The sequence below is a fragment of the Pongo pygmaeus genome, chromosome 11 (assembly GCF_028885625.2).
Source record: "Pongo pygmaeus isolate AG05252 chromosome 11, NHGRI_mPonPyg2-v2.0_pri, whole genome shotgun sequence".
Taxonomy (NCBI): Eukaryota; Metazoa; Chordata; class Mammalia; order Primates; family Hominidae; genus Pongo; species Pongo pygmaeus.
In genome coordinates, this window is record NC_072384.2 from 72,702,631 (window position 1) to 72,716,124 (window position 13,494).

The 13,494-nt window shown below is 37.3% G+C and overlaps 1 protein-coding gene across 4 annotated transcripts in view; it reads left to right on the top strand.

Annotated features, from left to right (window-relative positions):
* The window catches only part of MAP3K20 (mitogen-activated protein kinase kinase kinase 20), a 192,570-nt gene that overhangs the window by 12,427 nt on the left and 166,649 nt on the right, over positions 1-13,494 (top strand). For all 4 annotated transcript variants that reach the window (XM_063648320.1, XM_063648321.1, XM_054477607.2 and 1 more), the window contains exon 2: positions 3,165-3,357. In XM_063648320.1, the coding sequence (XP_063504390.1) occupies positions 3,165-3,357 (193 nt within the window). The remainder of the gene's footprint in view (positions 1-3,164; positions 3,358-13,494) is intronic.

Here is a 13,494-nt window from a genome sequence, read left to right on the forward strand (position 1 = left end):
AAGGGAATAAACCAAGAAAGGGAAGACAGGAAATCCAAAGACAAGGTTCTTACAGAGGAAAAAGGTGAAGGCAATTCTTAGGATGGTAGCTAACAGGACTCCCAGTCCAAGTCAGGCCTAGAGAGCAACCATTCCAGCCAGACTGAATCAGGATGAAGGGCCTAGAAGGAGTGTCTCTAAAAACAATAGAACCAGAGAGTAAAAAAAAAAAGAGAGAGAAATTACTTGTTTTAATTTCATTGAGAGGAGTTTTGCAGCTCGTGGTAGAGATTAATGAGGGGAATGTGTTAGGAGTGTAAAAAGCTAAGCAAACAACAACAAAAAAGCAAAAACAGGGCAACTAATAACTCTAAGAGAATCAAAAAGTTATCCAAGAAAGGAAATGTATTATTGAATCCTACATGGCACTGCTGGGAATAATGTTTACTTTGTTGGATTACTGTAAACACTGACTGTTGACTTAACCAAATGTTACTGTACAGCTGGAAGCTGGGAGGTTTGGGCAAGTATGCCATGCTTGTATGCATGGAGGTAGAGGGTGATATATGAGAACTAAATTCTTGTCTTCCACAGAAGTTAATAGATAATATCTAAAGTGGAAAATCAAGAAATAGTAATATAAGCACATTCTTTAGAAATACAGAGTTCAGTGCCAGAAGAAAATACTAAAGGAGTTGAAATTAGTTGCGTCTAGACAGTGGGAATTGGGTATGGGGAATGGGGAGACAGGAGACTTCTATTTTTTATGATAAGCTTTGTAGTTCAATTTCATTTTAATGCTTTTATAAAAATAATTAACAAAAATGTAAACCTAGTGTCTGTAATGCTGAGGGAACCTTGCAAATGGTGTTTGACATTTGGTTGAACAAACTTCTTAGCTTGCATACTCAATATACCTACCCTTGGCAACATTCCTGAATTTTATCCAAATTTTGTTCTTTTCCATGTTTAACTAAATAGGAATTACAAAAAAGTTGGTAACATAAACTGTTGATTCACATGTTTATAGACTATATTTGGATACTATGATCTTTCCCTCACTCATATTTTTATGTGGAGTGTATCTTCTAAACTTTAGAGGATGAACAAATAACCCTTCCTCTTTCTCGCCTTCTCCCCAAAGTAGAGCAGCGTTTGACTTCATGTGAGAAATCAGCATTCTTCAGTGACCCGATTTTCCTGAAATGGGATGGCTAACCAGCTGCATGCTAAGATCTTTGAGCTGCCTGTGCACTTCACTCAGCAGAGCCCCAGGCTTTTTATGGAGAAATGTTGCCAGTTTATATGGATACAAACCAACCCCTTCTACCTTTTTATTTAAAAAAAAAAAAAAAAACAGAAGAATGGAAAGAGTAGTAAAATGTCCAGATACCTGTCACCTAGATGTGCCAGTTCTTAACGTTTTGGCATGCTTGCTTTCTCTCTCCCTCTCTCTATTCCTATGTACTTTTTTGGGTGTGTGTGTCGGGGGACAGGGATGAGGACTGAACCATTTTAAAGTGAATTATAGACATCATACTTTAAAATGGCTACATGCATTTCCCAAGCAATATATCCAAGGACATCCATCTATAAAACAAAAATACCATTATTTGCCATGGATAAAATAATATCATCTAATTTATAGTTAATATTTAGATTTCTCTAATATCCCAATAATATTTTTTATAGATTTTTTTATCCAGAATGCAGTGATCATAAATTATATATAGTCATCATGTTTCTCTTTTTTTTTTTTTTGAGACGGAGTCTCACTCTGTTTCCCAGGCTGGAGTGCAGTGGCACTATCTCAGCTCACTGCAACCTCCACCTCCTGGGTTCAGGGAATTCTCGTGTCTCAGCCTCCCAAGTTGCTGGAATTACAGGTGTCTGCCACCACACCCGGCTAATTTTTGTGTGCTTGGTAGAGACAGGGTTTTGCCATATTGGCCAGGCTGGTCTCGAACTCCTGACTTCAAGTGATCCACCTGCCTCGGCCTCCCAAAGTACTGAGATTACAGACGTGAGCCACCACACCCAGCCTAGTCATTGTGTTTAAGTTTTCCTTATGATAGAAGTTTTTCTGCAAAAAAAAAACCAAAACAAAAAAAAAAACTTCCATGACATTCATAATTATGAGGAGCCTAGGCCAGATGTTTTGCAGAATGTCCTAGAAATATAGATTTGTCCTTCATAAGGTTTTGGTTTATACTTTTTGCAAGAATCGTATAAACCACATAAAATAGTGCACACGGGATAAAATAGTACACAAACTTTTTTATCTGCCATTTTTAAGCATTTTATGTAGGTTCAAAATTTTAGCCCAATTTTAGTCCAGTTTTTGTGTTTGTGAGTCTCACTAATCTGTGGTTTGGCACAGGGTGTTAACAATGACCACTTACCTGGAGAACAGTAAAACTCCTTAGACCGTAGGAAAGATCACTAGAATAATCTCTGGGAGGGGTAATACGTTTCTCTGGAAACAAGCATAATATTTTTTAACGTCCTTGGCAGTATTCTTTGGATGACTTAATATATTGTAATCAAGGGCAAATTTTTCTACTCTTTAAGTTTTGTTACAGTATACAGTCCAGAGAGCCATTTCTGGCAAACAGTCGACCAGCTTTTCTGTCATCCCTAAGCTGAAAGTTTGTTTTTGGAGTCTAAACATTGATTGTGTGTTCAGTTTGCAGCCGTTTGGCTGTCCGTGTACCAGGATGCTCAGTGGCTTAGGTTGTGTATATTTTGTGTGAAGTGAGTGCAGCGTGGAGAGGTGGCATGCCTCAGATGCCAGGGGAGCTATGCAAGCTTGCTGTGGAAAGCATGCTTCCCGTCTGTCAGGGCTTCCTGATAGGAGACCTGGTGACACAGTAGCCTTTCGGCAGAGCTCCTTGGGATGGGTAGGAAGTGCTGCTGCAGGTTTTGTCTGGGGGATATCTGAGCCATTTCTCTGCGGACAGCTGTGTTTCAAAGTCTGGGCAGGTTGTTGTTGAATTTTGCGTGGGCTGCCAGGGTGAGTGTTTTCATTTCGATTTGTTTATAATCTTGCTTTTCTTCTTCCTAAGTCACCATGACTTTCTGGAAGTTTCACAGGACTCGTTCATGATATATTATCTAAAGTAGGATTCAGAGGATTTAGCCTAATATATTTGTAATTCAGCTTTTCTTTTTCTTTCTTTCTGCAGATTTTGTGGAAGTATAATACTTTGTCATTATGAGATGTCGTCTCTCGGTGCCTCCTTTGTGCAAATTAAATTTGATGACTTGCAGTTTTTTGAAAACTGCGGTGGAGGAAGTTTTGGGAGTGTTTATCGAGCCAAATGGATATCACAGGACAAGGAGGTGGCTGTAAAGAAGCTCCTCAAAATAGAGAAAGAGGTAAGGTCTTTTCCAGCTGACAGAAACAGTCACGATACCATTTATGTAAGCTTTTTCAACCTCGAGTTAGAGGGTCACAGGGCTGCAAGGGACCTAGCAAGGCCTTTGGGACTGATCCACGAGGCCGTTTCCCAATTTCCATTCTGGGAGCCCCATAAATAGAAATTATTGCAGCGTGTGCTTTAGGGTTGAGTTCTACTAGGGGTCAGCTGAAGTAAGAGGATTTCTTTCCAGGGCATGAAAGACCGAATGTTCTCTGAGCTCTCCTGGAGGCAGAGGTGAGATTTCAGACCTTCCCAGGGTTCAAGCTTTTCTCTTCCCTGGGCAGCCAAGAGGGGTCGGTAAAGAGTAATGTGTAAAGTTTTTATACCCTTTCCATTTTCTCTGCTTGAACTTCTGGTCATCAGCAGTTGTCTTTTAAAAGATAAAAGACACTTTTTTTTTTAACTGAAATATGCAGTACCTGTTTCTTGGATTTCATCTCTACTTAAGGCTAACAGTGATGGTCTTTGTATTATATAGAATTAATAGGTGCCAGACAGAGCGCTGTCCTCCTAGTAAAATCAGAAAAGGATCTTGGCTTTCAGAGCCTGGGATTTGTGCTGGTCCTAGATGAGCTCAGAGCTCTTAGAACTGTCATCCTTCTCAGGAATGAGATATAACATGGTTGTCACATTCAGTTTGGTACCATGAGAATAAAAGTAATTGCAGAGCTGACCTGCAGGGACTCAGCAGCATTGATAACTTCAGTAGCGACCCTCTGGAGCTGGTTTTGGTCATTTCTATTTATGTCCTGTTTTGTCTAATTATTGTTCAATATCTTTTTAAAGTGAACTTTCCCATAAATATCCTTTAATCTCCCTGAATGATTTCATTTTTTTCATTAACTGCTGCCAGTGAACCATAGCAATTGATTAGAGAAGGAAACCCAAATGGTAGCACTTTGTGAGTTTCCTCCCAGCGGTGCTGTGTAATTGTGTGATCACCATCTGTGTTTCCAATTGTTGAAGCCAGGTTAGAAGGACTGAGAGATCTCTGCCTTGGGGTATCTATAGGTTTTTGGAAGACATTAAGAAAGGAGAGCTTTTAAAGCCCATGCGTACACAAAACAGAAAGGTACTGGGTATAAGAAAGTCACTTTCCCTTTCCCCCATTTCTCAATCAACAAAAATTTTTAATAGTAGCCAAGTAATAAATCCATGTCTTACCTTGGACTGAACCTAGCCCTTTTAGCTGATCAATTCATTAAGTCCTTTATAGGAAGCATTATTGTCCCCATTTTATAGATTGGGAAGTAGAGCTTTGTGAAATGTATTAAGCTGCCCCAGGAGGAGCAAATGAAATCCAGGAGGCTAGAACCCCTGTTCTTTAGTTTTTGACTCTGGAACCTCTAATTGACCAGGTAACAAAGAGAAAACCAAACCTGTTCCATCCATTTATAGGCAGTTATTTATATACATGCTAATATTTTAGCTTTAGATTGTACAACTTCAGTAAAAGGAACATGTTCTTATATGATTGTTCAATATGAGAAAGATTTTATGAGACATGAAACAGATTTTGATAGGAAAATATTAATTGTAACCCATTCACTCCACTCCCCCCTCCCCAAGGATACCTACATAATACCTTTTCTTCTATTCTTGGGAGAGCCAGGAAAATGACATAGGAAAGTGCAGGAGTGAAAGCAGGAATTGGAAACTGCCAGATCCTGGTTTCGTGCAGTTATTTAACATGAATGTAGATAATTCAGAAATTGAGTTGATTCCAGCAAACTGTAAGAGCATAACTCATAAACCTGTAAGTAGGAAAAACAAAACCTCCACTTTTGCTTTGGGGCTTAGTCAGTGATTATGAGTGATAAAGAGACACAGTAAATTATGGCAAAGAACCCCTGTTTGTACTGGAACAACATGAGTTTAAGACGTAAAAAGTTATGGCGAGGAGTTGACAGTTACTAGCAAGAAAATATGCATTTCTTATGTAAATAATTGTTATGCTTTATGAAGTGTGTGTTGGCTTCTGGCTAGGTGTTTTCTAAGTGATAAGATAAAGGTAATAAGCCCTGGATTTTTTCCAAATTTATAGATCCAGTTCCATGTCACTTGGTTGTTTTTTGCCAATGAGTTTTAGAAGCAATGGAACACTTAATAAAATGTTTGCAGCTCATTTCATGTGACTCTTTAAGAATGACTTAATATTAGACTAAGTATACGTTCTATAAACTTAGCAAAATGTGGAGAAAATATATACCAAACTCTAATTTGTTTATGTGAGAGGAGAAAGGAAGACTATTTACTTTCACTTTATTTGCAGACCTCTAGTGTAGTATGTACTACTTTTCTCTGTTTTAGTGGGTATAATACTACTTTATTTAAAAACAAAAAAGAAAGACTGTATTTACTTAAAATCTCTGTAGCTCTTTAAAACTTTATTTAAAAAAATTTTTAAACCTAGAGAACAATTAAAAGAATACTACCATGAGCTCTGGTACATTTTATTCTTCCCCTAGACTCACCATTTAAACTTTTTACATTTGCTCTTTCTCTCTATATTATTGATTTATATGTATTCATATATATACTGTATGACTTTTGCTGAACGATGAGAGTACATTACAGATGCCATGTACCTTTATCCCTAAATACTTCAGCATCTCCCAAAACACAACCACGGTACAATTAACAAATTCAAAAAATGTAACAATGATAACAATAATGTTACTTGTTATACAGTCTATATTCACATTTTGCCAACTTTTGCAATGCGAGCTTTTGATGGCAATTTTTCCAACCCAGGATCCAATCCAGGATCATATATTGCATGTAATCGACATGTCTGTTTAGCCTGGCTTAATCTGGAACAGTTTCTCTGCCTTTCTCTGTCTTTTAAGACGTAGACATTTTGGAAAAGTATAGGATAAGTGTTTTGTATAATGTCCCTCATTTGGGGTTTATGTGATTTCCTCGCCAGCCCCCAGCCTAGTCAGACTTTATGTAGTTTTGGCAGGAAAACTACATAGGTCATGTGTCCTTGGTGTGTCTTAATGGGTGTCTTGTGATGTTGATTAGTCTCATTATTGATGATGTTAGTTTTGAATGCTTAGTTAAGAGGGGTTTACCCAATTTCTCCACAGTACAAGAAAATACCTATTTTTCCTTTGTAATTAATAATTAAGCTATTGGTAGATACTTTGAAGCTAAGTAAATATCTTTCCTCAGCAAACATTTACTAATGTTTTTAGCGTCTATTGATGATTCTTGTTTGGATCAAATAGTACTATGACAGTTTACTGTGCAGAAAGTAAAAAGTTCTAGCATAAGTGAGTTTGCCCTTCTTATTTTTTCCTTTCTTCCTTTATTCAACCATTCATTCATGTATTTATTGTTTGATTGTATACTTAAAGACTTTTTGGAATTCAGAATGTTATAATCCATTAGTGTTATTCATTTTTGTGCTTAAATTATCCCAAATTTAGCAAGTAAGAGCTCTTTCCAGCTGGCTCTTGTGTCCTTTTGGTATGTCGCCATCACTTTTTGATGATTTTCTTACTTCAGGCACAAAAAGATGTACTAGGCTCATCTAGTTCCTGTCTCATTCCTGGAGTCAGCCATGTTTTCGAGAAGCCCTGAGTCAATATACCTGATTTTGGAGTATATTATTTAGGAACCAAGATTTGGGTACTAGGATTGTTTACTTTAGACTTTTTTTAAAAAGAACATTGTCTTTTTGACAGAAATTATGGTTATAGAGAAATTTTGTTCATGAAAGCATTTAATTTGAAATGTAAACTCATGGCTCTGATTAGCTAGCATCTGTGATACACTGCTATTAGGAATGTAAATTGGTAAAGCTTTCTGGAGAAGAGTTTAGCAAAATGTATCAAGAATCTTAACATGTTTACTTCTTTGGGCCAGGAATCTTACTCTTGGACTTAATAATCAGAGATGTGCAGAAAGATGGATATAATTATAGGATTTTTCTCCGATGTATAACAAGGAAGAATTGGAAGTTACAAATTATGTTGCAGCTATGTAATTGATTTCTCTTCCATTTGGAAGAACATTTAGAAAGCAAGGAAAATACTCATTGTATAGTGCTAAGTGGTGAAAGGAAGTTACAAAACATTATATACAATATGATCCCAGGTATAGGTTTTGTGTCTGTATGGTGCTTTTATTTTTCTTATACTGTACCTTGTTTTTCGTATTTTCCTATGATGATTTTACATTTCTTTTCCCCGCAACATTTTATTGTGAAAAATTTTAAACATAAAAGGTGAAAAGGTTTTGTAGTAAATATTTGCATACCTACCATCTAGTGCCTATCATTAATATAAATACTTGCGTTATAAGATGTGTATGCAGCTATCTACCCTTCCATTTATTAATTCATTTTGATACGTTTCAAATAAGTTGCAGGCGTCGGTGTGCTTCTCCTTAAACACTTCATCGTGTATATTTTTACTAGAGTTCAGTATGTGTTTGCAGTTTTGTTTTCTTCTGGGGTACAATTTACCTCAAGTTTTGAGAAATGTAAATACCACATGACCCACATATTTACTTTTATAATCAGAAAAATTCAATTTAAAAAAGTATAGCTGTGACAATCTATGTCACTTTCTTTTTTTTTTTTTTTTTGACCCAGAGTCTCGCTTTGTTGCCCAGGCTGGAGTGCAGTGGTGCAATCTCGGCTCACTGCAACCTTTGCCTCCCAGGTTCAAGTGATTCTCCTGCTTCAGCCTCCCGAGTAGCTGGGACTACAGGCACGTGCCACCATGCCTGGGTAATTTTTTATAGTTTTAGTAGAAATGGGGTTTCACTGTGTTAGCCAGGGTGGTCTCAATCTCCTGACCTTGTGATCCACCCACCTTGGCCTCCTAAAGTGCTGGGATTACAGGTGTGAGCCACCACACCTGGCCAATCTAGTGAATTGAGTTTTATAAACCTCCTTAGCCTATCATACAACACTAATTTTCCACTCTCAATATGTGGCTGTAGGGTGTTTAATGTTTACTTTCGTATCGCTTTTCCATAGCAGTGCAAGACCTCAGTTTAGCTTGTTTACATTATTTGCAGATTTACTTACAGTGTACTGTTTATTTCTGTTTTAAAAAGTCTTTGCAATAGGAGAAAATCATATGATCTTAAGCATATACACCAAAGGTAAGAAAGGAAGCCACTATTGTATCCTTTTGATGAATTCCAGATGAGCTGGGATCAAATTGAACTGCTTAGGCAGAAATTTAAGGGACGAGTAGAAGTGGTGCAGAAAGACATTGTAACTGCAATGTCCTGTTTACAGCTACTGCCCAGAGGAGAACACTCCCAACACGACAAAGAGTTCATCAGCGTGAATGTTAACTTTTGAAAACAATTAACTGGCCTGGCGCAGTGGCTCATGCCTGTAATCCCAACAATTTGGGAGGCTGAGGCGGTCGGATCACAAGGTCAAGAGATCGAAACCCCGTCTCTACTAAAAATACAAAAATTAGCCAGGCGTGGTGGCGGGCGCCTGTAGTTCCAGCTACTCGGGAGGCTGAGGCAGGAGAATTGCTTGAACCTGGGAGGCAGAGGTTGTAGTGAGCCAAGATAGTGCCAGTACACTCCAGCCTGGGCTACAGAGTGAGACTCCGTCTCAAAAACAAAACAAAAACAAAAACAAAGCACAATTAATCACAGCAACTTAATTGTACTCTTGTGTATATTTGATAATAAATTGAACAAGATATGTCTGTACATAGTATTTTTTTTTCTGTCTGGAAGAGATGGGAACCTGACAGCCTTTATGTTAACTTGAAATCTGTTGATATTCAATTGAATCAAAAGGAAGCAGAATCCTTAAGAGGTAATATATAAGGCCTTTTCTTCATCTGTCTTGGCTTTTGTAAGACACCACTACCCTTATTTTAAAAGAAAAAGCATCCTACCAAATTTCACTGCTTTAGAAATGTTGGAAGCCAGATAAATTCAAGTTTCAAATTTATTCCACGTTATAAATATTTATAGATAAGGAGAGAAGATCAACGTGTCAAACTGGTATAATAACAGGAACTATCAGTAATTTTTATATAAAGGGGAAAATATCTGTGTGAAATAGGAAATATAATCTTGAAATTGACAGAAAACCAAGAGCAAAAAATAAAAAGCTTTTATTATACTCAGTTAGTCAATATGATATTGTTTAGTGATTTATGGAAGGCTAGTTAAATGTTATCACTTTATTAGCTCATGGGAGGGAGACCCTTCTTCTTTTCTATGCAGTTCTGTTGCTAAATTTTTATTAATAAATTCTTGAAATTTGTTTTAATTGTAGGTGCTATTTTAAATATTTCCCCCTGCCCCAAACACAATAAAGAAGAATAATGACACATTTACTTTCTTTGTAAATCCTCTCAATATATAAGTATATTGATGGGACCAATACAAATAAAAATTAAGTATCTTAGCTATTTGACAACTACTATTGAGTTCTGGCATAGTTTCTGTAATAACTTGTCCAAAGCGGTGCTCAAGAGTGGCCACTGGTATTTTTAAGCATGGAGAGAGCTTTCTTAACTATACCAGAGGTAACATTTTAAGTTGGTACAAGCTGAGCATCCCTAATCTGAAAATCTGAAATTCAAAAAGCTCCAAAATCTCAAACTTTTTGAGTGCTGATGTGACACCACAAATGGAAAATTTCACACCTGACCTCATGTGACAGGTTGCAGTCAAAACTTTGCTTCATGCCCAGCATTATTTAAAGTATTGTATAAAATTACCTCCAGGTATAAGATAGATGAAACATAAACTGATTTCATGTTTAGCCTTGGGTCCCATCCCCAAGATAGCTCATTGTATGTATGCAAATATTCCAAAATCTGATAAAATCCAAATGCTTCTGGTCCCAGCCATTTTGGAAAAGAGATACTCAACCTGTACTTTCAAATGTATCCCTTTATGGCTGGAGAATATTGGTTATAGCATCTCCACATGCCTAGACTCTTCCCCTTCACTCAGGAGTCCCTTTGTGAGTTATTAAAATAAATAATCTCATATAAAATTTTTCTCTCCCCAGTTAGAATTTACTCATTCTGGATTTTATCCTTTTAGGTCAGTGGTTCTCAAAGTGTAGTCCCTGGACCAGCAGCATTAAGCATCACCTGGGAATTTGTTAGAAATACAAATTATTGGGCCTCACCCCACACCAAATGAGTCAGAAACTGGGAGGTAGCACCCAGCAATCTGTGTTCTAACCAGCTTTCTAGTTGTTTCTGATGTCCCCTAGAGTTTGAGAACCACTACTTATATTGTACCTAGCCAATCATATGCTAAATATAGACAGTATAACTTCAGTTTGGAATTTTGGGTACCTTGTCAAAAGGTGGCAGAGAGGTTTTTGCTCTTAGAGGCCTTTAGGCTCTTAACTTCACCCATTGTAGATGACCACCTATGCATATAATAAACTAAAGGCTGACTTAGGAATGGCAAATGTACGTGAAACCTCAGGCCAGTACTTTCAGATTCCAGCCCCTTCTCATACTGGTGCTAATCTGACTTTCCAGCCTTTTTTTTTTTTTTTTTTATTCTCCTTCCTTCCTTCCTTCCTTCCTTCTGTTGTTTTTGTTTGTTTGTTTTGTGTTTTGTGTGTTTCTTTTTTCTTTTTCTTTCTTTTTTTTTTTTTTTTGAGACAGGGTCTCCCTCTGTCCCCCAGGTTGGAGTACAGTGAGCTCACTCTAGCCTCGAACTCCTGGACTCAAGCCGTCCTCCCAGCTCAGTCTCCCAAGTGGCTGAGATTAACAGGTGCAAGCCCTCTCACTCAGCTGTTTTATTTTGTCTTTTTTTATTTTCTGACACAATCTCTCCACTCCTGTCCAACTGTTCTTCTGCATTACTTTTTTAATTTTTGTGGCCTTGTTCACATTCTTTCCTTCACTCGTAATACCTTTGTCTTCTCTGTCTGGGCGGATCCTACCCATTCTTCAGCTATAATTATTTCCTTCTCTATGAAGCATTCTCAGTCATACAAGCGTATTTTCTCTTTCTCTTCTGAATTTATACCACGTAATACCCATAGTACTAATTTGACCGATGGTTAAAACTGTCTGTGACTCTGCATTCCAGTGAGAAATTGCCACCTAAGTTTTCATGTGAACATGCTATGTCTTCTCATCTGAAAAGCAGGGCTAATGATAGTACCCACATCATAGAGTTGTTGAGAGGATGGAATGAGATCATACATTTGAAATGTATGTAGAAGAGTGCTTGACTCAGGAAAACTTGGATAACTGTTAACGATCACTCGCATCTTTACAACTGTACCCCACAGTCAGAACAGCAGCTAGATGTCATCTTTTGTGAAAATGTTAATTAGTTGATATCTAGGCCTCATGCTGAGAAGGGATCAGATGCCACAAATACAGTTAGCAGCAAAGACAGCCTGGCAAGGCTCAGTGTGAATACAATGGGCAAGCGCATGTGTGGTGCATTTGATGTCCTGTCGTGAACTTTCTGAGGGCAGGACCGTCTTTGTAGCTGATGCTGTCACTAGACTAGTCATCATCACTCTACCAAGTACTGCTACCACTGTGAGCGTGAATTTGGTGAAGGGCTTTACACCATTGCCCTCTTCTTCTTCACAGTCACTTTATAAGATTATAATCTGCATTTGATGGAAACTAAGGCTCAGGGAAGTTAAGCAGCCTGCCTAATATAAACAGCATCGTTCACTTGGGTCTTCCTTGCCAGCCTCACAACACCTGCCATTGTGCTTTGTTCCCAGTGAACACTGAAATATTTGTTCCTTGATACCTGGTATTGTGTTGCAGTGGACATCCCTCTCATTTTTGTTCATCTAGGAAATGTATCTCGTATTGACATACCTATGTTTTCTTCATTTACTCTGCTTTGAGCTGTGAAGAGGGTAGAACTCATGTGTCTTTACCGTGTCACTGTAAGTACGGTAACACACTTGCATTCACCTACATAGTAACAAACTCTTAGGTATTGCCCTTGTTCTAGGGTTCCTGATGTCTGGTTTTTATAAATGCCCTTGCTTTTGTGCCTTTTAGACTGGCATGCCATTTCTGCTTAAGGAATTTTAAACATATCACTGTGCAGTGCTTTAACATTGTGCTACGTATATAAATCATCGTTTTGAATTAGAGAGTAAGCAATTTAAAATAATGGATCGTTTTATTTGAGAATTAACATAGTCATCATCCAGAAGTATATGTTGAACAGCCATCCATCACTCTGCTCTTTTCTACCAGACATTTCTGTTACTGGGAGCTTGTAATCTAAGACACTCCAAAGTGAACTGCTGTAAAGGTGATAGAGGAAATTGGACACATGTTGAGCAAATAAATGTATTAAATGAGTAACATGTATTACTGATATGTCTGAAGATAACTCTAACCTTAGGAGAGAGGTCAGTGAGGAAGAGCCACCAGAAAGTCTTCTCCTAGGACCGAGAGGAGTTTGGAAAATTACCTGAATTATAAATAATGTTCCTACCATGTTATGTGAAATGTAGTTACATTAAGACAAACACCACTGATATTTTTTTAGATGATTAGTGTGACCATAAAAATGTTTTATTTGTAAGTCAAAGCCCCTAATCCTTCTTATTTTTGCTAGTCTTTTAAAATTTTAAAAATCCTTTCAAAACTTTGTTAGATAATATATTTACCTGTACATGGAGGTTAATTTCAGTTTGCCTTATGAGAAACATTGCAACTGTTTCACCTTTTCATTAAAGTATTATTGATCTCAGCCTATTGAGCAATAAACATTTCAGTTAGTTAATATTTGTTCTATAGCCATGCTCAAAATATTATGCTGAAGTAAAACCAATTAATGTATTTCAGTAAAAATGTTACAGCCTGAGTAGCTGATGTTATACAAAGCTAGGCTCTTGCTATTAGAAGAAAAATAGTATACAGCATGAATTCAATTCCTGAAAAACTCAAAGCCTAATATAGAGAATTGAGAAATTGAAAAATTGGAGGAGAGAAAAAGCAGCCCGTAAGTATTTCAGATAGTTTCAAAATTGATATGTCTGGCTCTTAGTCTTCAAAAATAGAATTATCTCACTTGAATATTTTAAAAGTACCTAGAATTTTCTTCTCTTTTCTGCAGTGAAGATGGGAAGTCA